This window comes from Castor canadensis, chromosome 1 (genome assembly GCF_047511655.1).
Source record: "Castor canadensis chromosome 1, mCasCan1.hap1v2, whole genome shotgun sequence".
Taxonomy (NCBI): domain Eukaryota; kingdom Metazoa; phylum Chordata; class Mammalia; order Rodentia; family Castoridae; genus Castor; species Castor canadensis.
In genome coordinates this window covers 44275246-44301044 of record NC_133386.1, presented here as the reverse complement: position 1 = coordinate 44301044, position 25799 = coordinate 44275246, and the positions used below count along the sequence as shown (strand labels likewise).

At 34.3% G+C, this 25799-nt stretch overlaps 1 protein-coding gene across 9 annotated transcripts in view; it reads right to left on the bottom strand.

Annotated features, from left to right (window-relative positions):
- The window catches only part of Fam184a (family with sequence similarity 184 member A), a 123841-nt gene that overhangs the window by 2727 nt on the left and 95315 nt on the right, over nucleotides 1-25799 (bottom strand). For 6 of the 9 annotated variants that reach the window (XR_012448776.1, XM_074075559.1, XM_074075568.1 and 3 more), the window contains 8 exons: nucleotides 21258-21470; nucleotides 17037-17190; nucleotides 14301-14428; nucleotides 13318-13502; nucleotides 12391-12537; nucleotides 5235-5352; nucleotides 3171-3275; nucleotides 520-722 (listed from right to left, as the gene is read on the bottom strand). Coding sequence is in view for 8 of the 9 variants with exons in the window: in XM_074075559.1 (XP_073931660.1) it covers nucleotides 520-722; nucleotides 3171-3275; nucleotides 5235-5352; nucleotides 12391-12537; nucleotides 13318-13502; nucleotides 14301-14428; nucleotides 17037-17190; nucleotides 21258-21470 (1253 nt within the window). In the remaining variant the exon portion in view is untranslated. The remainder of the gene's footprint in view (nucleotides 1-519; nucleotides 723-3170; nucleotides 3276-5234; nucleotides 5353-12390; nucleotides 12538-13317; nucleotides 13503-14300; nucleotides 14429-17036; nucleotides 17191-21257; nucleotides 21471-25799) is intronic. The other 3 variants (XM_074075585.1, XM_074075587.1, XM_074075592.1) reach the window with 2 other exon arrangements.

Genomic DNA, 25799 nt, shown 5'->3' with positions numbered 1-25799 from the left:
GTTATTTTTTCTAAACTTATTGTTTGCTTAAGGATACCATTAATTTTCCAGATATTACTTTTTAAATTTTGGAAATATGAATATATATAAATATTAGTAAGCCTGAAAACTAGAAAGGAAAAAATATATCTAACATAAAACAGAAATAAAAACCATTTAATAAATAAAAAATTATTTTAAAGTTCTGAAAGCTTTATTTTATAGTTCTTTAATAATGAAAAATTGGCAATAATACTAAAAATGAAGTGAACTGTACATAAATATTAAAATTGTAAGCACATGAATTGTATGAACACCTGTTCCAACATTTAGAAAGTTCACTGGTGATAAGAAATTTGACAAAAAGATCTTTGAACAGAGTCAAAGGGAGTTCTCTACAAAGCTGGTAAAAATTCTAAAAAAATTTACAAAAGTATTTCTTAGGTTGTTCTTAGAGTAGTGGGTTTATGCAATGGAAGAAGGTAAATTTCTCAAGTTAAAAAAGAAAAGAAAACAAGCCATTGGTGAGACGGAGCTCACCTCAAAAATGTCTTGGGCTCTTTGGGTGGCACTGGCTGTGGAAGTGGTTTGCTGCTGCTGAACTCAATATCGTGGACTGGAGAGTTAGGAATGGGGTCCAGGCGGTTAGGATGTCCATTGCCCACTCCACTGGATTCCAGAGCACTTAGATTGGGAACACTCACAAACCTGTTTGTAGGTGATTTATCATTCTTCTTCTTTTGCTGCATTAAAAATAATACATGTAAGGATAGTCCCTTGCATGAGGACAAATGAGAAAACAGGAATAGTGGAAGGTATAAATTTGGAATGGAAAAATTTTGGAAGCTCTGTGTAAAATTATGATATTAAAATTAACCAGTGTTACCCAAAGTGTGGTCTGGGGACCCTTGAAAGTGTTTCTTCACATGGAATCCTCAAAGGCAAACATGCTACCAGGACAGAAAGAATGAGGAAGACACATTCAGGAGCGGTTGTCTTCTAACTGTGAACAATTAATTGTGAAATTAGGGAAAGACGGAAGAGTACCAATAGGTAGAGAATACTGGAAGGGAAAGAAGGGTCTCTAGGGAGCGGGAAAGAGAAGGTATTGCAGACACCATAAGGGCTAAGTAGATTTAGGCTAAAATTAGGAGAAGAAGTAAAGTTAAACGTAATCTTAAAAGAGAGGTCCATAAACTTCAGCCATCTGTCAAAGGGAGGCAGTTCTTGCCTGGAAAAAAGGGAATGAGAAAATGCTTGGCAATGTAGTTTGAAACAAATTCCACATTTTTACTTATGACTTAAAAAGAAATAATTTAGTTTTAAATTCACTGTGACATCCTAACAGAGAAAATTAAATCTGCGTAATTACGTCTAAATTTCCCAGTTAATTGACAATATCATTAATTGGCTCATAATTTAAAAAGAGTAAAGATTAAAAAACAAATCTTATCAATTTTTCTTTTACCTTTTATTCGGTCTTTGAAATGACCAGTAAGAAAGAGCAAATAAGTCAGATTGCAAATCATTAACTTTAATGATTTATTATTTTTTCAAAATATTGTATTCCTACTTCTAGAATCACTGGGTATCATCTTGTTATGAGGAGCAAAAATTAACATGTTGTAAAATACTTGGCATATTCTCACATTTTGTTAATTAGATGTATACTAAATTTATTACTTTTTTCTTGCAAAGTAACTATGGGGTTTGAAAAATGTAGTTCATACCCAAGATAGAACTTTTTTTTTCATTTATAAAATAATTATTTCACTATCTAGACGTTTTCTTTTCTGTCACATTCTGTAAGATTCACAGAGTCTCTGACAAGGAGCCTATTTTAGCATCACCAGAAAAAGACACATTTGGGAAAATGTGGAGTCAAAAGTAGCTGGAAAATCTTGCAAAGCTGTATCTTTTGTATTTTCTTATTCTAATTACCAGAGGGCATAATTAAACCTACCTAAGTTTTTTATTTCAAAAAACTTTTCATTAGAAAAGTTCACAGGGTTCGTAGCTGAAAAATTAATTTAGACAAAATAAATGAAAATATTTCTAAAATATCTTGTTTCCACAAGTTTCATAACAATCTTGCTTTATAAGTAAACGCTTATGCCACTCTATCAACTTAAAAACAAAATCAATTCTATTCATTAGTTTACCTATTATTGACTAAGAGCTTTTTATGTGTCAGGCAGGTCTAAAAATAAAGCTACATACTTCTGTACTTCATTCTATTTTTATAAAACATTCAAGTTCAAAGTTTGGGGCACTTACGAAAGAAGGATAGATTCAGTGTTCATAACAGAGAAGTTTTATGAGCCTTGAAAACAAAATTTCTGGGTAAGGGCCTCCTTTAGCATGATGTGAAACTTAATAAAATTGAATTAAAAACAGCTTTAACACTAACACTTACTTATTTTACTACTGAGTTCTCTCAAAAGATTCATAATCCCTGTAAAATTGATGCATACAATTATTTATTCATTATTTAGTTTATTCACAGAATAATTTGTGGGAAAATTTTGCAATTGAACAAGTATTTACTAAAAACCCACTCTACATGAAACACTGTGATTGGAGCCATAGGGTAAAAAGATGTATAAAGTCTTAGCCATGTCCACTTCAAGGCTTTTATGGTATCAGAATAACCCATATGTTTAGTTTTAATTGTTGAGAAGAGCTACATTGCTAGGCAACCAGCGTTTATTAAGTATGAACTTCACCTTAAGTTCTATAAGATGATGTCAGGCTTTAAGTTGTTGGGACCCCATAGAGGATTGTGATCGGTAAGAAATGATAATATATTAACTTAAGGGGTGTTAGAAGTTTAGTTTTCTTTAGAAATATGAAAAATGAAAAAACAGAACAAAACATTTTAAGGAGTATAGATTATCAACAAATGAATAGCTCATTCTGAAAACGAATAAAAAACTCATAAATCTTAGTGCTAGATTATTAAATTTAAGAAAACATTTTTTGGAATGAGATATAGCTCAGTGTTAGAATGCTTTCCTAGCATGCATAAGTTCTGGGTTGATCCCCAGAACCAAAAAAAGAAAAGACAAAAAAGGGAGAAGGAAGAAGAAAACATTTTTGGGGAGCTTTATTCTATGCTGCACCAAACAATTCACCAATTTTTCATCAACTTTTTAGGTATATTCTTATTTTATGGTGTCTACAGTACATACCTTAGCCAATGGATTAATAACACCAACAGCAGGGCTTGTGTTAAACACTTTGTTGAAGTTAGTTTCTCGATTGACTAATTCCAGCTGATAAAATTTATTATCCTCCTATGCAAAAAGAATTATAAACATCTTTTGAACACTTTCTATTGAATATTTACAAACATTAAGTGCATAGGTGTTATTTCATTCACAATATAAAACTTGTAGATTCTGTATTTTGTTCAAAAATTTCTAGACTCAATTGCCAGTGTCTTTAAGTTTGCTGGTGGGTAAGTTTTCAACACCTTTTTAAACTCTATGCCCAGGGACTCTCCCCTACCCTTTAATACACAGTTCCTCCAAGACTGGATCTACTTGGTCCCATATGTGTTTTACAGGGTTTCCCGTAGAGTTGGACAGGTCTAATTTTTACTCATGGGGTTGTGTATGTAGTTGACTGATTTCCATAAATGAAGGTGGCATTATGATATTTTATTACTCTTTATTACCTGGAAATGAATTTGATCTCATCTAATCTTTTCTTTGATATATGACCATATTATAGTAATGGTAACAGAGGAAAAATGAATAGCCCATACAGAGAAAAAACCTTTGCTTTTGGCTTCATGAAAAACAAGTTGTGCTAACTGAACCACCAGACTCTGGGAAGGCCATAAGCAGATAGAGCAGCATGGGTGAGAATGCAGGGTTATGTTTAATAGAACTAAATTCTAGTGGAATCTAGTAGTACTAGGCTCTTCATCCTCCTCTTAGTTACCACTGACTATTATGTAAGTCATTAACCTTGGCCCACGTACCTCACAGACCAGGGATCTAGGGTGTTGCAAAGTGTGTGGAACACCCCTTGGCTACATCCCTGGCACTGATTAGCTGTGTTGCTTTGCCAAGTTACTTTGCTCTTTGACGTCTAATACCTACCTGTTGTGAGGATAAAATAAAATTATATCTGTAAAACCTCCTAGTAAGAACTGGAAAATTAATTGCTATTTTTGGGCCATAGATGAATATACTTTATGCTTGCTAATTTCATATATGAAACAGACAGTCATTTTCCATGAGTCTATTGGTATCACATAGATCTACCTCTGAGGTCTGCAAAACTTGAAAATTGAGTGGATGATAGTAATGTACTATCTCTCCATAACCTGCTCCTGGGTTCCATCTATGGATGCTATTGCTTCCAGAAGGAACTTCCAGCTTCAAAAAACAGGTTGAATTTCTTAAATTCAAAGAGAATTTTGTTTTTTTTAAAAGGGCTTCAGAAATAAATTTTGCTCTATGCTCTTTGTATGCTAATATCCAAAATCTTCAATTGAAAAGATCAATAAGCATGTAGAATAATCAGTGTTCTATTTTTTAGTTTTATTAGAAAAGGCTTTCATTTATTAGTGGCAGTAAAAGCAATATTTTAATTACTGACCAGGATATAGCATTTTAGAAGACTAAGATATTTTATGAATTCTGAAACATTTGTATACATTTTTTTGTTCTTAAGGAATAATGACTTGAATGAAGGCAGTGTATTTGTTGTTAAATCTGTATTTTCTCTCTTTTTCAGAGCCCTTAACACCTCAGTATTACTGACCACCTAAGACAATACGCAGCTTTTCTGAGGCTAGACCACAGAACATTTTTATTCTACAGTATCTCCTTGAATCAGTATTTGGTGGCATATTTTAGGAAATTATCATTGGAAGTGTACAATGAAGGCTAATGCATGGATGTGTTAAGGGTTCTTTTCTAGCCAGACCTAATTTTGTATATATATGCAACATGTATACATTTCAGTAGCATATTACCTATTTAGTAGCAATGAGATATTATTAAACATTCAGTATGTGTCAAAAAAGAGCATTTCCTTTTTAAAAATACTGAAGAAAAAGGAAAACTCCCTTATCCTAATGCCAAAGTTAAATTTTTCCTCAGTCATAAACATTTTAATAAACTTTCAATCACAATGCACATATTTTGTACTTTCCATTTTCATTTAGCATTTAAAAATATTTTTCCCAACCAATAGTCTATTGATTACTAACACGGTTATACAGAAACAAAATATCTTACAATTAGTTTCTTTATGACCTGGTCTCTTTCTGTAAGCATGGCTTTTAATTCTGTAATCATCTGTATATCTTCTGGTTTTGATTCTCTCATGAGATATTTTTCTTCCATCTCTTCTAGTCTGAAAACAAGAAAACTTTTAGCTCATTGATATGACTCAGACAATATTCTTTTGTAATAAATACCTACATTTTCCTTAGTCCAGTTAAACACACACACAATTTTAAACAAGACTTTAAATTTATAATAACATGACTGCCTCAAGAGCAGTGTTATACTGAAGGCTTTGCAGAGGTAGATGATATTAAGTTCTTTGCAGGTTACTTTTGGGAGAATTCAACCATCTTAGGTATTCAAGACTATATGGAAATAAAGTGAGGTGTGCTCTGCAAAAGAAATGACACGCTGAGTGATACTAACCTAACAAAGCCAGGTCTAATGCTAGAAATGTTGGCTTACTATCAGAAGTGGTTACTATAAATACAATATTGTGTGATGATGTAAGGCTTGGTAACATATATAAAGAGATAAGAAAAGGCACAGAAGAAAGGGGAACAAAAGACACACATATATGACATCTTTTTCTTTCCTGGTTTATGGTAAATACAGTTTAAAAATTCTTTATTATCAGCCAATACAGATAAAAAGCTCATCAGGTTAGAGAAGAATTACATTTCTGTAGGCCTATTCTTCTCTGAATAATAAGAGATGGTAACAGGACTGAATACCACTGAGGACTAAAATAGAGGGCACTTTTTATGAGCAGAGGTGACATGGACCCTACAGAGTCTAACAGTATAGGACAGAGCAGAGTGAAAATAATAAATAGAAACTATTGGCTTAGTTTGAAAAAAAAGAGACTCCGTTTTAGAAATTGTAAATTATTAGAACAATTAAATTTTTACTGTTTTCAGAATATAAATATAAGTACTAAAGCTTAATAAAGTTGAGATTAATGAAGATTCATAGAAAAATTTACTCATTCAACAAATAGTAACTTTTAGATTATCCATCATTTAGAAATCAGTGAACTATCCACCTCCCCTCCCACCCTGAAATCCCAGAGGACTACTAGAATCTCTGTGTATTTTAGAACCATAAAAGCCCCGCACAAATTCAGCCCAAGATAAAGATTTAGAAACACCATATTTAGTTAGCCCCTTGTCAAGTGTGGAATTAGGCTCAGTTTGCCTCATAAGATGTAAGTCTCACGACCTTTTGCTCTTCTGTGACAATGCAAACTATGTGAAAAATAATGGAATTCCGAGTCCACATTAAAGTTATCTTGTATTTTATTACAATGTGGGAGGGCTTAGTTTTATGTATTTTATGGGCAAAGGTTCAAGAAGGTTGACAAACACTATCTAGTTAAAAAAAAAAAAAAAGGCATTTGGCTTTTATGCTGGAACAGCCACAAGGTGTCACTGGAGTACTTCCTTTTACAAGATTTTGGGGCTGCTTCCTGCACCTGAACAAGAATTGCTGGTATAAACAGTAGCTGAGTTAATGCCTTTTAAAAAGTATTATTTCTCTTTGTTGTTGTACAATTAAAAACTCAGGAAAAGTGAGTCTAATACAATTAGTTACGATCGCAGAACCTCCTTTGTTGTATAGTAAAGGTCTTCATTGAAATCAAGTGCTAATGTGTATTAACTGAAACATTCTTTACGTACAGAAGTATTATCCATGAATCCTCTTCACAAAGTATCTTTACAACACCAAAAACTTTAATAAAAAATATAACAGTATATGAAAGAGGAAAACTAACTGGTAAGAAACAATAATAAATACACATGGAAAGCATTAAAGGACAGAACAAGTATCATATTATAGATTTAATTTGCAAACTAGAATTATTAGTCTTTCAAAATTCTAGTAGGAAGAAAACTGGATCGTATTCTAACATCCATTTCAAGCCAACACTAGTCAACGTCTTCCCTGTTTTCAGTTGCCCAAGTATTCTCTTTGTCGGTCCTGCTTGTCAAGACCAAGTATGAATGACTGGTCATCAGTAGATGATTCAAAGTTTGCTTTTGCCTAATCTTTTGGATGACAAGGAGTATATCTGGTTCTATTTTCTTAAATGGCCTTCATAGCATAGGCTTTTTACCCTATTTCATAATACTCAGGCAGACTGTGAGCATCAAAGTTAGCTGAAATCCAATTTTATTTGTACACAATTTACATTTACACAAATATAGCTTAGCTTCTATTTAGAGTAAGGCATACAATTTTTAATAGTGATAATGGTTTTACTGTAGTTATGTAGTATCAGGTTTTCCTATTAAATTTTTAAGTTAAAATGAGTCAATTAAAAAATTAAGAATATTAAAAGGAGCCAGAAATGACCAAATCCCCAAAGGTTATATAAGAATTATTAAAGCCTCAGGAACACTTTGTAAAGGGGACCACATAAATACATGCACGCTTTTATTAAAAATGCAGATTCCTATGAAAATACAAAGCCTGAAAAGAAAGGAGAAGCAGAACAGATAAAACAACTAATTAGAGTCACTGTTGGGCTCTCATCAGGCATGCATGCCCTGATTTAATTTTTTGGCCCTGAGAACATATAGGTCGATGTCTACAGTTCATGAGTAATACAGGCCTAAAATATGAATGCTTTAAAAACTGTCCAACACGGTACAAAATGTTTTTCAAGTTATAGTTTCTCTTACGTTGTTTTATAAAAAAGTAACTGACAATCATTGAATTGAGACTTTAAAGTCAAACAACTATATTATTAGGTACACATGTATTATTGTTTATCAATAACTTAAATTTTATAAAGATGAAAGAACTCTGTTACATTATCCTTCTCTACAGTTTTAAGTAAAGGAAATGTAAGATTGAAACATTTTAATGTTGAACTTTTCTTTTTCCATAATTCTGAGCCCAGATCTGACTTGTGACACAACTACTACTTCCTCAACTCTCGCAAAGTTTATGGAAATAAACTTGATGAAAAATTAAAATCAAGCAACAATAACAACAAAACCACTGAAGTTGAAACTTAATTTTAAAGAATAAGTGATTCTGGTGTGGTGGAGTGCTTTTTTTTTTTTAGGTAGAGATTACTGACCTATTTAAAGTCTAAGTACAGAATCAATACTTCTCTCATGAAAAAATATTTTTGTTTCAGTACACTGGGAAGTTCATGTGAAGTACACCTAAACAATAATGATCTCTGGTTTTTATATAATAAGGTTCTGTCATGATATTCTGAGAATTTTTTCATTTAGCTTAAATTTTCTTTACTTACAGAACATATCATTTAGACGAAACTGAATAGCCTTTTTCCTCATTTGTTTTCTTTCTTTAAATGTAAAACCAGTATTTTATTGTTTATGCTTAAACTAGATTCCAACAATAGGAATAATCTTTCACACATCTTTGCACGTTTTACTTCCTACACTTGAGGTCAGATTCTATATCTTAAAGATATCCAAACTTGTCAGGTGCTGGTGGCTCACACCTATAATCCTAGCTATTCTAGAGGCAGAGATTAGGAGGATCGAGGTTTTAAGCCAGCCTGGGCAAATAGTTTTTGAGATCCTATCTTGAACATACCCAGTTGGGGATGTATCTCAGAGGTTACTATTTGCCTAACATGCATGAGGCCCTGGGTTTGATCCCAGTACCATTAAAAAAAAAATATATCCAACACAGAAAAGGGCTGGCAGAGTGGCTCAAATGGTACAGTGCCTGCCTAGCAAGTGTGAGGTCCTGAGTTTTGAACTTCAGTACCACAAAAAAAAAAAAAAAATACCCAAACGTGTATTACATCTAGTTACCAGTGACCAGAGACATCTTGTCTATAGCAGGTTAAGTCTGTAGGCACCAAGCCCTTCTGAGTTACACTATTGCCATTCTTTGATCTACTTTGACTTACTCTTCTGCCTTGTCTTAGATTTCATTCTCTGTTTTTGGAACCTGGTCTTAACCTGTTTGTAGGTAAGGTTTAGAATGCCAGAAAGTTCTTGCACCTGCTGCAGGCTGAGGTACTTCTGTTTCTAATGCCTGTCATTGAGCACACACGGCTGTGTCTACACAGTTTGCATCTTCTGCTTCTTGACCTGGGCTTTAGTGTCTTCCTTCTTCACTGTGCTCTCTCCAGAACCAGAATTTGTGGTCTTGCTTTTGGTCTCATAGAAGAATCAGGACTGTCCTGAGTACGCAGGTCCATGGCATAAGGAAGAGGAGAGGCAGTGTCTGTGTGGAACATCTCAGCAGACGGCATTTGTAAGGATGAACAATTTTCTTCAGGCCCATAAGCCACAGGCACTGGTGAACAGTCAGATGCTTCAGAACCAGCTGAATCCACACTCATGTTACACTGAATGAGGGGGAAAGCCAAAGTCTGTAAAAAAGGCTAATGCGTTAAAAATGTGTGTCTGGGCTGAAGATCGTAGAAAGAAAATGAAGATCTCCACAGGTAAAAAATAACAAGAAGCCAGAATGCAGAATCCCGTCCTAAGTAAGATAAAGAAGCACTTTGGAAACAATCAAAAACTATGACTGTTTTTTTGTTTTTTTACTAGATTCAAGGTTCTTACTAGGATATAATACTAGGATATAACCCTAAGGGAATCTGTAAAACTCTGAAAACCTAAGGATATTATTACCCAGATCTAGAGAAGAGGATTTCTAACACTCACTTCAAAACAGGTACAGAATCCTTATCACTGTTTCTACAATACTATAAACTTGTTGCCCCGCTTTCCGTGAAGCCCAACAGGAGTTGCGGCAGCAGGAGCGCCAAGAGGTTTAAGGCTGCACCAGGGTTTCTTCTGTTCCATATGCTGGACTCGCACTTTGAGCCACTACTCTCTAAGAATCCACAGAGCTCTGATTTGTGAAGCTAAGGTACAGTTGGCTAGAAACTTTAATAGGATATCCTAGTCCTGTGGAAAAGGCTGGGATGGCTCAGACATTCTCGTCCTCTCCCTACCCCATGCCACAAGTGGAAAGGACACTCCCCACTTCCCAGCTCTGTCTAAAGCCCAAACATTCATCAGATCAGAGCAGGCTTCACTTAAACATGAGGACAGAAATAATCAATGTTGCTTTCTAATATGATAGCCACTGGTGTATGAGGCTATATGAATTGAAGTAAAATGGAATTTTAAAATTCTTCTTCCTTAATTGTACTAGACACATGTAGTTCAAGTACTCATTAGCCATGTGTGCCAGCAGGCACTATGCTGGGTAGAGTAGATGCAAAGTGTTCTCACTATCTCAGAAAATCTACTGGATAGTATCAGTTGAAAATAAACTCGCATGTATACTTGTTCTTAACTAAGACAGTAAATGGCTACAGCTAAAGGAAAATTATATGGTAGCAGTAGATTTCTGCCAACCCCCCCACCAAATCAAGAGAAAAGGATTTCTAATACTCATTTTCTAAGAGAATATACTTATCACCATTTCTGCAATACTTTAAAATTGTTGGTTAGCATGGACCTAAGCTGAAGTGTAAAATGAATGCCAGCTCTAGAAAAGCAAATAAAATATTTTACTTATCAGTAATACTAATTCTTCAATTACTAAAATATAATAATATAGAAAAACTAAATTACTGTTTTCTGTTGAAAATTCATAATGTATGAAACTGCAAAAAAAGAATCAAAAGTAGACACAACCTTTACTTTTTATAAATTAACATTTCTAAGGAGACAGGACACACAGACAGACAGGTTGTTCTTTGTGTGAACATGTTCTTTTTATGAAAAGGAAGATGGCTCTGCTCAATGAATACTGTGGCTAGGAGAGGCAAGAGCCAAAGCACTGAGTTTGATTTTATCTCATTTCTGCAAAAATATGAGGTCATAAGCTCTTCTACAAGGCAGATATCCGAGCTCACAGAATTTATAAAGTATGACTAACAACAGTAAACATCAAAATCACTGTGACTGAGAAATGAGTCACAGTTTTCACTGTTTTAAGGGTAACTTCACAAAGTGATTAAGTATGAGTGGGAATTCTCAATAAAATTAACCTGTGACATGTTCATTGAGTATCCACTAATGTGGAGATTCTGAATGGGTGTGTGTGCTTGTGCGTGCACTGACATTCTTTTTTATATGTATATATTTATTCATACGTGTATACATTGTTTGGGTCATCTCTCCCCACAGCGTCCCACTCTCTCCCCTCTCTCCCCCACTCCCCTGCACTGACATTCTTTATGTAGCAACATTTACGACACTGAATTACATGGAAGAACCAGGAAAGATGAATTCTGTGTTTGGGGAAGGTAATTAGACATTACTAATGTAGGATGCAGAACAAGGCCCACTGAAGTTAAGAGTCTGTCTTTAACACTCAGAGTAATGGGATTAGACACTAATTGTAACTTTATTAAAGTGCGTGGATAATTATTGGCATATGAGAGACTAAAGGTGAAATAAACCATTAGTAGAAGCCTAAGAGGAGATTAATTCTAAAATTAACTAAATTGGACTAGGGTTGAGGTCACAGAGATGGGCTGAATATAAGCTGTTTGGCTCTAACAGTAAATAAATATCCAGGAAAGAGAAAGGTTAATAATTTTTTAAGAACAGTAAGTAAAAAATAGAAAAATTTTATTTTAACAATATTGGAGTTACTAGGTATGAATATAACTTTATTTGTAATGATATTCCAGTATATATTTTTTAAAACATAAAACAATTGAATACTTACAGGAATTCAAGCAATACCTAAATAGAGTAAAATAAAGTCTTTGTTCTTTACAACATTCAATACCTCCTGATTCACCTCTTAAAGAGAACTATTATCATTAAAAGTTTATGTTAATTTTTAGGATACTGATTTTTTGTAAAATATATGTTATTACTGCATGCAGAGAATAATAATATTTCTGTCCTTCATACTACGGTTTTTACTTAGCATTATCTAATGGACATATTTTGAGTGGTCACATGGCATTAATGCATCATCTTTACTGGTAGACTGTGACAGCGGTAGCTGATGAAGCATAATCACTCAACTGCTGGTGAACACTTCACTGCAATTACCATCTGTAATACAGCACTTAAGCTTTCTCTTTTAATTATCATTTTTATTAGACTCAAAACAGCAGTTAATTTGAGCTTAGACATAGTGCTCTTCGGTTTGTTATCCACATATGAATTTTCTTGAGCGCAATATGACTTACGACACTTGTAAAGCTGCATTTATTTCCTTGAGTAGCTCATTAGTCTTATTAAAATCTGCTCGCATGATATTTTTCTCTCTGAGGTGGTCTGCTGTCATGACATCCAGCTCTTTTTCAAGTCTCTTGTTTAAATCTTGTTCATGCAACCTGTTTAATTTATGTTTAGTTAAGAAAATGTTATTCTGAAGTCATGCTTTCACAACTTTCTATATTTTACTAGATTTGAAATGCTGTTTTTGGTATAATATATTGAAAATTCATGTAAATAGCCTAAGTTAAGCTACTTACTTTGCTATAATCTTCTAGTCTGTATTAAAGTTGTCTCCTTTAATGCTTTTTCTAACATTTTTAAAAGATTTTAGGGGCCACGCATGGTGGCATGTACCTATAATCCTAGCTACTTAGAAGGCAGAAATCAGGAAGATCATGGTTTGAAGCCAACCAGGATAAAAAGTTAGTGATACCAATAAACTGGGTGGTGTTTGCCTCTAACCTCAGGTACACAGGAGATACAGGTAAGAATCACAGTATAAGTCACAGTATAAGTCCAAATCAAAAAACATAAGACCCTATACAAAAAATAGCTAAAGCAAAAAAAGGTAGGTGGCATGGCTCAAATGGTAGAGTGACTGCCTAGCAAGCATGATGTCCTGAATTCAAACCACAATACTGCCAAAAAAAGGAGATTTTTACTAATTATGTACCATTTTCAGTTAATGAACATATATACATCATCCAAAATACAAACTTTTCATCTATGTTCTGGATTGTAACACAGTCATCAAATACAGTAAAAAGTGGTCTTCAACATCTTACTGGAAAGGCAGTTTAGCTACAAAAGCAAAAATAGGCACAGTGTCCTAAGCCTCATCGCAACAGTCTTTCAGATAGCACTGTATATTCCTTCCATTGTAAGTATTGGCATACCTCATCTGCTGGTTCGATTCACTTCGTATTCTGAGAATTTCTTTCCCCTTGAATTCCAGTTCTTTGGTTAGGGCACTTATGTTCTCACGAAGGTGCTGTACTTCCTTATCCAAGTCAGAGATGTGATGTTCTCTGTGCCTTAATTCCTCTTGCAGATCCGTTATTCTACACATATGCTCCTTACTCTGGAAAATAGAAATAATTCTTCAAAGTTTTCCACATTTTTGCTTTCTATGTTAATCTAAGGGAAAGAAAATGAAATACTTGAATGTCAAATGTAATCATTCTAACCTGCTTTAAAGACAAACTGCTCAAATGAAAAAAATTCAAGGCCTCTTTTTTTCCCCACAACTCAGAGGAGTATTTACATGGCTATAGTTTCAGTAATGTGGGGAAAGAGAGCCCACGAGGAACCCAAAAAAAAAATCACAAAAGCAGATCTCCCTCATTTTATAGTGCCAAAGAGCTGATGTGTCCTAAAATGATTTATAATTAATGGACAGCAGAGATTAGAGAACAGCATGGTCTTGCAGTAAAATTATCTTTTTTCTTCTTGAGGACATACTCCTTCTATAGCTGTGTCTTCCAATATTGTGGTTTAACTCATTTAAATCAATTAAAATTAAACAAAATTGAAAGTGTGCTTTCATGGGTGCACTAGTAGTTGTATCTGCTAACTACCACAGTAGAAGCCCAGACACGGGAGGGGCAAAGTCACGGAGAGCTCTGTTGGGTCACGCTATCCTTAACCTTCATATTAATTATGCTTCATCATTCACTTTCCCAAGATGCAAGAAAATTTTCAAGGATCAAGAAATGTTATGACCAGTATAATAAAGTAGAATTAGTTATGCCCCTTGAGACATCAAACTCTTCACTACATAGTGAATAATAGTGAAAATAAGAGATTAAAGATTAAGAATTTTCAGAAAATTATGATCCTTCAGTCTCATTTACCTGATCAAAGACCAGAACATGCTCACCTGCCTCCTGCTGACGTCCATGCTTCTCTCTAGCTCCATTTTTGCAGCTGCCAGTTCTTGATGATGGTTGTGCCGCAACAAATCAATTGTAGCTGCATGCTGATGGTTCAGTTCTGAGCGCAGGGAAGCTGGAAAGCAACAGAAAAATTTAGCACATTTCAAAAATATTACTAATACTTTACATAAAAATTAGAAAGGATACAGAATATTATTTTTAAAATTAGGACACTGGTAGATGTCCATTAAATTATTAATAAAATATCATGAATTGAAATACAGACTGTCACATTCTATCATGAACTCAAAATCCATCTAGCTTTGATAAAGGTTATAAGAAATGTGAAATGGGTAAGTGATTATGGTATTTTTTATATGTACTTTCAGTTTAATGAAGACAAAATGGTTTTGACCCTTCTCTTTTACTGTTATAATAATACAATTTTAGAGATATACCACAACAGATATTTTTAAAAATTCTCACTTTTATGCAAGTGAGAATTCTTCCACAAGAGCCCTGGAAAATGTAAAAGCAGGGCTAGTAAATGCTTCTAATGATATTAAGGTCATGTTTCATTTGAGTTTGGAATTCAGTATACACTCCACAAACATTTACTGAATACCAGACACTATTCTTAGGGAAAATAAAATATGACCCTGTCTTCATAACTGCACAAGCTAGAGGGGAACGCATTATGCCAGGGAACTAAATGGGATATCACAGGTAAAATTACATGAATATTAGGTAAAATGAAAGCACAGTGATGAAGACACCCAAATATTCTGGGAGAGAGAAACTGGGACGTCTATCACAGTAACTCAGTCTAAAAGACTAAAGGACTGAGCTGAGGTTCTCCATGTGGAGAAATAAAAGTATTTATCAAGAAGGGATAACACAGGCCTGGCAAACCATAAGAAGTTTAGTGTGGCAAGAGGCCACAGTGCACATGGTGATATTGAACAGAAAATAGAATCTAGTCAAATCAACAAAGTGGTATTTATTTATTTTTTTTTCTTTTGCAGTACTAGGGATTTAACCTAGAGCCTTGTATTTGCTAGGTAAGTGCTCTACTACTTGAACTGTGCCCCCAGCCCAACTAAGTGCTATTTATATCACGTTAAAATGGACTAAACAGCAATAGCTCCCACACTTGGGCTGCTTTCACCTCGCCTCACACAGCTGTGTGATACCCCAACACCTTTGGCCATCTCTGTTTTTGACTCTCCTCTCTCTGCAAAAAGACAGAGCAGTAGTTCATTTTTAAATCCATTTGTTTAGCACAATCTGTACAATGTAATAGATACAGCAGAAAGTTGGTATTGATGGGGACATGCTTCCAAGGAGACCACCATTGAGGAAAAACCATGAATGCTCAGAATGCATAAAGTTCAATCCTCTAATATTGCTCAAATTCACCTATACTGAGCAACCATAACTTGAAACTTCACAAAGTAAGCTACATTACCGTCACAAAAATTGCTGTTGTATACATTAATGCCTTTTATCAAGAACTAGATTTCATGTTTTTTATCTCAAATATTGTGGATGCTTGATTCATTTTTCCCATAATACTGTCCAGCTTCTGCTGAAGACAGGATGCCTTTCAAGAAATCTAACATTTTCACTTTATCACTTAAATTAAGTATATTACATGTTCTTTTTGGGGTGGGAAGATTGCCATAACTTTTACCTTGCTTTTTGACATTTGCTTTTTGGGAAGCATATTTTCACAGAATTAAGGGTGGGACTGATTTGAGAGTGTCTCTGCATTAACTGAGCTGTATAACATGTACAGGAATTTAAAATTTTTGTTTTTGAAATTTCTTCTGATTATTTATTTATTTTGAGCATGATTAGTCAAAACCACATATAATAAATCTCTGAATAAAGTGGGTTTACTGTATTTCACAAATCACCCTTAATATGATTTTAATGCTAGCTCTCAGAGTGAGTTTTCAAAAGGGAAGAGGAGAAAGCTATAATGACATGGCCTAGAAATCCTGGCGTTAGTAGAAATGATAAACATGGTGAAATGGCTTTCCCTTTGAGGCCCAACTATTCATAACACTTCAGTCTTCTTTTTTCCCAGTTCTTACTTGGAAAGACTTTGCACGGAAGTGTGACAAAGACACACTTCACTTTAAAATATTAGGAGAATTTGGAAAACCAAAAAGAAGGAAAATGAGATGGTGGGAATAAAAAGTTACTGAACGACACTAAAAAATGAAAACATAAACAAATCTTTAAATCATTGAGTTTTTCTTCAAAACTCTACTTATATCCTTATAAAAATGACCATCTCATAGGTTAAAAATGCAACAAAAAATATACTGTAAGAAAATCATGACAAAATCCTAAAGTGGAAAAGTCCTATGACTAGGTAGTCAATACATGGGCCACATGTGGCTCCATGTGGTCTGTCTATTGGACACTGACTGATTTCTGGGCCATCTGAATGTCCAGACTCTATTCAGTCTCATGAGTAAGATGGGAGCACCAGTGGGTATTTCTAGGACAGACAGAAGAGAGAGAAAACTGAGGGGACCTGCATACTTCCCACTCTATTTCACATTGTTTGCCTCTTTATCTGATAGCTTTCAGTAAAACCAACAACACATTTAAGATATTCATCTTGATGTTTTCAAAATTTAAAGATGAAACCTTGTGATTCTATGTTGAATTTTAGAATGGTAGAATGTAAAAATAAAGATGACAAGATTATAATCTTTTCAAAATACCGAGCATAGCCTTTCCTTCATCTTCTAATTCAAACCGGAGAGTCTGAAGTTCCTGTTCCATTTCTATCCGGAAGCCTTCCATTGACTCTCGATGTGCATCTTTTAACGACTGAAGCTCTGCAGAGTGTTTTTGTTGTAAATGATTTTCAAGAGCCTAGACAGGAGAAGCAAATCCAACTTATGTTCAAATATAGGAAGGAAAAACAAAGTAGAAAATAATTACTAAAACTCAGTTATTAGTAAGTACAAGATGTTTCAGTTCATTTTCAGGAAAAATTAGCTGTAAGGTAATCATTACTAGAAAACAAATTACTAGGGTCAATTCAATAGGATGAATCATCATGAAACTAGAGTGACCCAATGCATTTTGTTGAAATTGGAAATATGGACCTTTAGCTTGAGGCAGTTTTCAAATGAAGTAATTTTCTAATGCTGCTAAGAGGTATACAGTACCTAAAACTAATGAATAAATTCCTCTGTGTGCAAAGTCAGGAAAAAAGAATAAGGGGGGTACAACCAAGCAAAGGTTTTCTTGTGGGAAAAGGGTGATGAGAAATTTTATATCTCCAATCTTACCGAATATTTTACAGTCATTTTCTACACTTATTGTTTTACTGCTGCCTTTATGTGAAAAAGCAAAAGCCCTGAGAATAGGTAATTGAAAAAGTAAAACAAAGGCTTTCATGTGATTGGCTTAAAAAGTCTAGTCAGAGAGAACAGCATACATGTGGTTAAGACTAAGAGATAATCATGGCCACAGGAATAAAACACAGGAAAAATACACGGCACACGGTACTTCAAGCTTAGAGAATGAACTGTGCCAGAGCGTTTTTGATTGTTTCTTTGTTTTACTGTAATTTATGAAGTGAAGCATTTAAGAAAGACAGCATATTGCAACTAGAACTGTATTTTTTTAATAATTATCCCAAAATGCTCTTAGGCAGTCCTAAGAGGAAAGTTTATAGCCATGAGTGCATACATTAAAAGGACAGAAAGATCTCAAATAAATGACCTAATGCTACATCTCAAACTCCTAGAAAAACAAGAACAAGTAAAACCCAAAACAAGCAGAAGGAGAGAAATAATAAAAATAAGGGTCAAAATTAATGAAATAGGACCAAAAAACCATACAAAGAATCAATGGGACAAAAAGCTGATTCTTTGAAAAAATAAACAAGATTGATAAGCCCCCGGGCAAATATGACTAAAATGAGGAGCAAAAAGATCCAAATTAGTAAAATCAGAAATGAAAAAGGGAGAAAACTAGGAATACAAGGAATGTACCTCAACATTATAAAGGCTATACATGACAAACCTATAGCCTACATCATACTTAATGGAGAAAAACTGAAAGCATTATCCCTAAAGTCAGGAATGAGACTCTCCCCACTCCTATTCAACATAGTCCTAGAATTCCTAGCCAGAGCAATAGGGCAAGAAGAAGTAATAAAAGGAATACATATAGGTAAACAAATAGTCAAAGTATCCCTATTTGTAGATGATATGATCCTATACCTCAAAGACCCAAAAAACTCTACCCAAAAATTCCTAGACACCATAAACAGCTTTAGCAATGTAGCAGGATACAAAATCAACTTTCAAAAATCAGTAGCCTTTCTGTACACCAACAATGAATAAATTGAGAAAGAATATAGGAAAACAATTCCATTTACAATAGCCTCAAAAAAATCAAATACCTAAGAATAAACTTAACAAAGGATGTAAACTACCTCTACTAGGAGAACTACAAACCCCTGAAGAAAGAGATTAAAGGCAACTACAGAAGGTGGAAAGATCTCCCATCCTCATGGATTGGCAGAATCAACATAGAAAAAATGGCTATAGTACCAAAAGCAATCTACATGTTCAATGCAATTCCCATCAAAATCCCAATGACGTTCATCACAGAGATTGAAAAATCTGTCTGAAAGTTCATCTGGAAACACAAAAGGCCGTGCCTACTCCAGGCAATACCGAGCAAAAAGAGCAACTCTGGAGTGGAGGTATCACAAATTATACTACCAAGCCATAGCAACAAAAACAGCATGGTACTGGCACAAAAACAGATATGAAGACCAGTGGAACAGAATAGAGGACCTGGACATGAATTCACACAGTTATGCCCACCTTATTTTTGACAAAGGCACCAAAAACATACAATGGAGAAAAGACAGCCTCATCAACAAATGATGCTGGAAAAAGCGATTATTTGCCTGCAAAAAACTGAAACTAGATCCATGTTTATCACCCTGTACTAGTATTAACTCAAAGTGGATTAAGGACCTTAGTATCAGACCCAAAACCTTGCATTTAGTATGGGAAAGAGCAGGAAATACTCTGGAAGCAATAGGTTTAGGCAAGGACTTCCTCAATAGAACACCAGCAGCTCAGCAACTAAGAGAAACAATGGACAAATGGGACTCCATAAAATTAAAAAGCTTCTGCACAACAAAAGAAATGGTCTCTAAATTGAAGGTACCCCCACAGAGTGGGAGAAAATATTTGCTAGCTATATCAAATATATCAAAGGACTGATTACCAGAATATACAGAGGCTCAAAAAACTAAACTCTCCCAAAATTAATGAACCAATAAAGAAGTGGGCAACTGAATTAAACAGAACTTTTTGACCAAATGGCCAAAAAACACATGAAAAAGTGCTCACCATCACTGGCCATAATGGAAATGCAAATCAAAAACCACACTAAGATTCCTGTTAGAATGGCTAGCATCAAGAACACCACACCACCAAATGTTGGTGAGGATTCGGGGAAAAAGGAATCCTCATGTACTGCTTGGTGGGAATGTAAGCTAGTATAACCACTTCGGAAAACAATATGGAGGCTTCTTAAAAAACTAAACATAGATCTGCCATATGATCCAGCAATCCCACTCCTAGGGATATACCCAAAGGAATGTGACTCAGGTTATTCCAAAGGCACCTGCACACCCATGTTTATTACAGCACTATTCACAATAGCCAAGCTATGGAAATAGCCAAAATGTCCCACTACTGATGAATGGATTAAGAAAATGTGGTATTTATACACAATGGAATTTTACTCAGCTATGAAGAAGAATGAAATCTTGTCATTTGCAAGTAAATGGATGGAACTGGAGAACATCATCTTAAGTGAAGTTAGCCATGCTCAGAAGGCCAAAAATCTTATGTTCTCATATGCGGATTATAGCCCTAAAACAAATGCAGTAATACTATTGTACACACACTAAGGGGAGAACAAGCATGGGAGGAATAGGGAAAGGGACAGAAACCAAAAACTTGAATGTGGTTGATGTCTCACTGTAGAGGAGCAAATATAGTAATCTTAAACTGGCAGAAGCCACTATGGGAAGGGGACTAGGAAGTAGTGAAGAGGTCTGGTAGAGATGAACCAATGTGGCTTACAATACACATGTGTGTGGAAGCAACACTAGGAATCTCTCTCTATAGTTATCTTTATCTCAAACTAGCAAAAATGCTGTCTTTCCTATTATCTCTTATGTTTTCTCACACACAAAATCAGAGAACAAGAGGGCAGAAAAGGTTCTGCCTGGAAATGGGGGGGAGGGTAGGTGGCCTAAACAGTGTATACACATGTGAGTAAATAAAAGTATTTACCCCTTTGTGCAGTTAATAAAATGTGTTAATTAATAAACTATATTTATTATAGTAATAAAATATACTAATAAAAATAAAATAATTATATTTTGGTTAGTTATATTTGGTTACTTCTGCTCACTGTTTTAAAAGTGCTTTATTTCAGAAAAGTAAATCATGAGTTTCTTTCAGTATAGGTAAAATAAAAGACTTTCCATTTAGATAATGTTAGAAAAAAAAATCAAAGCTAAATGATAAAAGACTGTGCAACACTATAGTACTTATATGAGAGTTCATGTGTACTTATATAAATGGAATCTAATTAATTGATTATTCAGCAATGCAATTAAGTTTAATTTTTACCCAAAGGATCTTCCTTGATTTTCTGGACTTTTGATTAGAAACAAATAAATTCTGGCCCCTGTCAAGTTTGTCTGCTATTGTGTATAATTAGTGTATATGTTCAATCACTACACCCCTACAGAAAGTCACATCCTGAAAAACACATTTAAATAGAATAATACATAATGTTTTGGAACAAAAAAATGGAATTCTTAGGAATTTGAATTTTAATTATTCTTGGGGTCTTGGACTAGATTTTAACATGTGTCACATTAAACTTACTCTTTGCTCCTTTTCCTTTTCTTCTTCCATAGTTTGAAATGCAAGGACGTGTGCTTCTTTCAAGGATTTGTGTCTTTGCTGATGTTGCTCCTCTAATTCTTCCAGCTCTTGTGTAAGTCGTTGTCGTTCTTGTGTGAACTGGGCTTGCAGTTGCTGCAAAGAAGTCTGAGACTGGGAAAGCTGCATCTCCAGATTCTGTTTCAGCAAGGAAATCTACACCACAGAGCATACACGATTTACAGCAAATACAAGGCATATTTCACGAACTGCCTTTCAAAGACAGTTCATAAAATAACCCCCTTTAAATTGTTTTACAATAAAAATCTAATTTTGGGATATCACCATTTTTAATTCTATTAAAAATACTTCAGTTGTGTTGTTTATAAACTAAAGATCAAGGAATCTGTAGCCTACACTGAGAAATTAATGCACACGGAGGTTGCAAGTAAGAAAAACTGCTAATATGCAATAAAAACAGAAGACAACTAACATTCCTAAGATTATAGTCAGGTGGAAGAGAAGGTATGGAAAGTAAAACTGCTTTCTTGTGAAGCAGCACAGTGCAATAGTTAAGACTGTGGGTTGTAAGATAAAATCCTAGTTCTGCTATTAATCTCATCACCTCATCAAGTGTGAGCACATACATTCACTTTGAACAACTCCTGTCATGCAGTAAGTGCTCAATAAATGACAGCTAACATTATTTGAGAATTAAAAACTTACTCTTTAAACGGTTTGTCACCTTATAACTTAAAATCCTGTGTAAAATTTTGGTTGAATTTTCATTTTTGTATTTTGAAATTTTTGCACCTTGATTTAATTCAAAGGACCTGCAAACCACTATACTTAAAAAAAAATTACAAACATCTCTCAATCCTCTAGATATACCCTTAAAATAATGTGAGGTACTTTTCTTTCATTATAGGAAGCTGACTTGTCAGTCTTTTGAAAAAACAGATAATATCAGCTGTAATATGTCAAGCATCATTTGTGGAGATGGTTTAATACACTTAAAATGAAATCTTTTGTAAGAATAACCACCATGTGTATACATGGTCCATATATGCAGTTGATGAAATCATTTAATTAGATCTACCTGTAGTTTCACATACAGACTTGAAACTATGTTACTGTAGTTTATAACTATATGACTCAACCAAACCCTAAATGTGTGAAACTAAAAGGAATTTAAGAAAGAATCAGATGGAAAGTTGTAAAACAAGTTGCATAAGCAACTTAAGACACTCTATGTCTTCACATACAAGTAAAACAGTTTCTTGACCAAGAAATGGAAAAGTGTTTCTTTTGATTGATGGCTGATACATATAGGCCATCTCTCACGTCTTGTAAACAAAGCACCTGGGAAAGGAAGGAACAGTGTGGGAAATCACCAGAGATGCAAAGCAAGAAAGGAGGAAAGAATCATTCATTGGAAAGCAGGAAAGGCCAAAACAAGTGGATATCTCTCTCTAAAGCATTAGGAATCTACTATAATGAGCTTAGGTGAATGATTAGCTGTAAGGAAGGATTTTAGATAAAGTTATAAATCAGGGTTAGTTGTAAAGGTTAATTTGTGTCTTTATGGAAATAGCCAAGCACTGGTAAGAAATGAGACAACTGACAAAGATGTTCAATCTGTTATGATGTATTTCCAAAGAAGTGACTCTACGTATTGATAATTTTATGAGTTCTATTTATTATTTCTATACAAAAGTAAGCTTTCAGAGGTTATTTTATAGGTTTGGGCTGAGGAGGAGCTGCAAGGCTCTGACTCCAGGCAATACAACTCTCTATATAGCTCTAAATGACAGCAGAGACCATGATTCACAGACTGAAATAAGCCCTACAAATGTGGAACCTGCATGAAAAAGGCATGGTCACAGCTAAGACCATACTTGAAGAATGAGAATTATGTCACTGCTCACCTTACGCAAAGACCATCAGGATGAAATGAATATTTAGCATAACCCAGAAAAAAAAAGGCAAATTATTAAGGGGTTGTCAGCAACAAAAATGTTTGTGAACAGTGATGTATAAATAGTACAGCCATTCTCTTCCCAGCCATCTGGTTCTTAGAATAGAAAAGACACCTACCTACTCTTCCCAAGTTCAACCCTAGTGTCAGTCTCAGCACAGTCACCATGGAGTGACTAGCTTATTCATTTCTGGTGTTAACTTGTTAAAATACATACAGGAAGTTGGGGAAAGTGTTACATTTAGAAATTTAATGACGGATACGCTCAAAACTAATCCCTGGCACCTGACCAAATAGGGACTAATATTTCCCTACCAAGCTATCTGCCCTGGTACAGTTATATGTCCACCCAAAAAGAATGGGCATCATTTTCTGCTTTGCATAAAGGTACCACCAGGACCAACAGCAGCTCTGGACCCAGTCCTCTTAATTGATTGTGCACTTAGGTTAGTAAGAAGTCAATCATTTCACAGCACAGTATGTATTTTATTTTCTGCAATACCAACTTTAAAAGTTCACTGCATCAATATATCTCCCACTGTGTTAATTTGACTATAATTCAATTCACATTTTAACTATTTAAAGATGAAACTTATGAAGAAACAGAACATTAAATGTCCCAAGTACCAGAGTAATATAATCATGCATTTAAAATCTAAGTAGTTTTAAATTTCTCCACCTTAAATAAAATGATTAAATATTTTACATTTGTCACATACTTTACCTTAAAGAACTCCAAAATAGTATATTCCAACTTACGATGTATGATTAGTCTTTATATTTACACCCAAGAAGATAATATAAACTATATGTGGAAAGGTATCATGCAATTTAATATTCAAATATATTTATTTTATATTTTTAACTTTGAAAGCACACCAAAATAATATTAATGCTATCTAAAATCTTCAGATTCATGCTCAAGACATTAATGTGAATTATATGCAGAAAGCCTGAATCATGCAAGGAAGCATCAAAATTTACTGTTTAAAACAAATAAATTGGTAGAACTACAATAAATAAATCAGCCTTTCTTCAGCATGAAAATTACATGGCATTTTAAAAGACAAATAATAAGCAAAGCAATGTAAAATGAACAAATGCTTTATAGCTATAATTGAAAGAGCTAGGTTTAATACATTTTATGGAAATGCATATTAATACAAAACTTCATTAATTCAAAACAAATGAGAACCAAGGTTTTTGGCAACCCTGATGTGTAGTTTTGTTATAGAACTGTACAATAACTGGAGAGGCATTTATTGAATAGTCAATGAGAAATAGCTGCTTGGAATTATATATTACATTCAATATAATACATTCGGGAAAAAAATCCTTATTTTTAAAATTCTTACCACAATAATTTTGGTGAGAATTATATCCTATATTCAACTGATTGATAGGTACTAGATATTTTGCAAGCAATTTAAATTTTTTTGGCAGGACTGGGGTTTAAATTCAGGGTTTCATGCTTGCTAGGCAGGCACTCTACCACTTGAGCCAGTCCACTGTCCTGCAAACAATTTTAAAGGTTAAGCCACACTGGTAATAATCAGTACATTATGATCTCTATCACTTAAAAATACTATTTTTTAAATGAAGTTTTGCTATCTTTCTGAAAATATAGTATTATTGACAGAATTTTGTTAAAATGTCAAAAAGAAAAAAACATTAATGTATGGGCACATTTGAAAAAAGGACAAAATGAAAAGTTTTACTTCTTTCCATGGAGTAGTTTCACAAGGTTTCTGTACCTCCACAACAGTGCTTGTAGAAATCCCTCAAAATAAAAACTGAAACATCACATCTGAGATACTGGATATGACAAGATGTCAACAGGGATGTGTCATTAATTATATAAATTTTTATCTACAAACAGTAGTTTTTGATGCAATGATGGTGTCTTTATTCACCCCCATCATCTGAGTACATAAATGAAAGCATAAAAACAATTTGTCTTCAATATAGAACATGCTTTGATATAGTAGATAACCCGTGTGGTTCTCAGACCTGCACATCAGAATTGCTATAGATTTTTTGGAAACACAGTTGCCTAGGCCCTGATCTCCTAAGATTCTAATTCGGTAGAATCAGAATTGGCCCCAGGCTCACCAACATGTTTTTATTCCTAATTACTAAAGTAACAAGTGCCCATTAAAAAAAATTGAAACATATAATGTGCAGAAGGCCCCAGGCTCAACACCAAGCACTGAAAACAAAAAAGAGCTTTCCTTGTCAAATTCCAATCCCAGAAATAACCAAGATTAACACTTTGGTATGTGCCCTGTGGACTGTAACAACATATGTCTGTCTTGACACAATCATACAGTTTTTCTCTTTGTAAAAGCATATAGTGTGTAAGTGGATGTATGGATTTCAACAAATGCAGATTGTGGTACAATCTGACACAATATTGGCTATGTCTTAAATCAAAGTTTCTTGGTGGCCAGAGAGCCCAGCTCAAAAAGATGAGGACTTATTGCAAAACAGGGATTCCCCGACGCTGTTGACTGGGACCACACATCACAACCGTGTCAGACAGAACTAAAAATTCCTTCACATGTGAA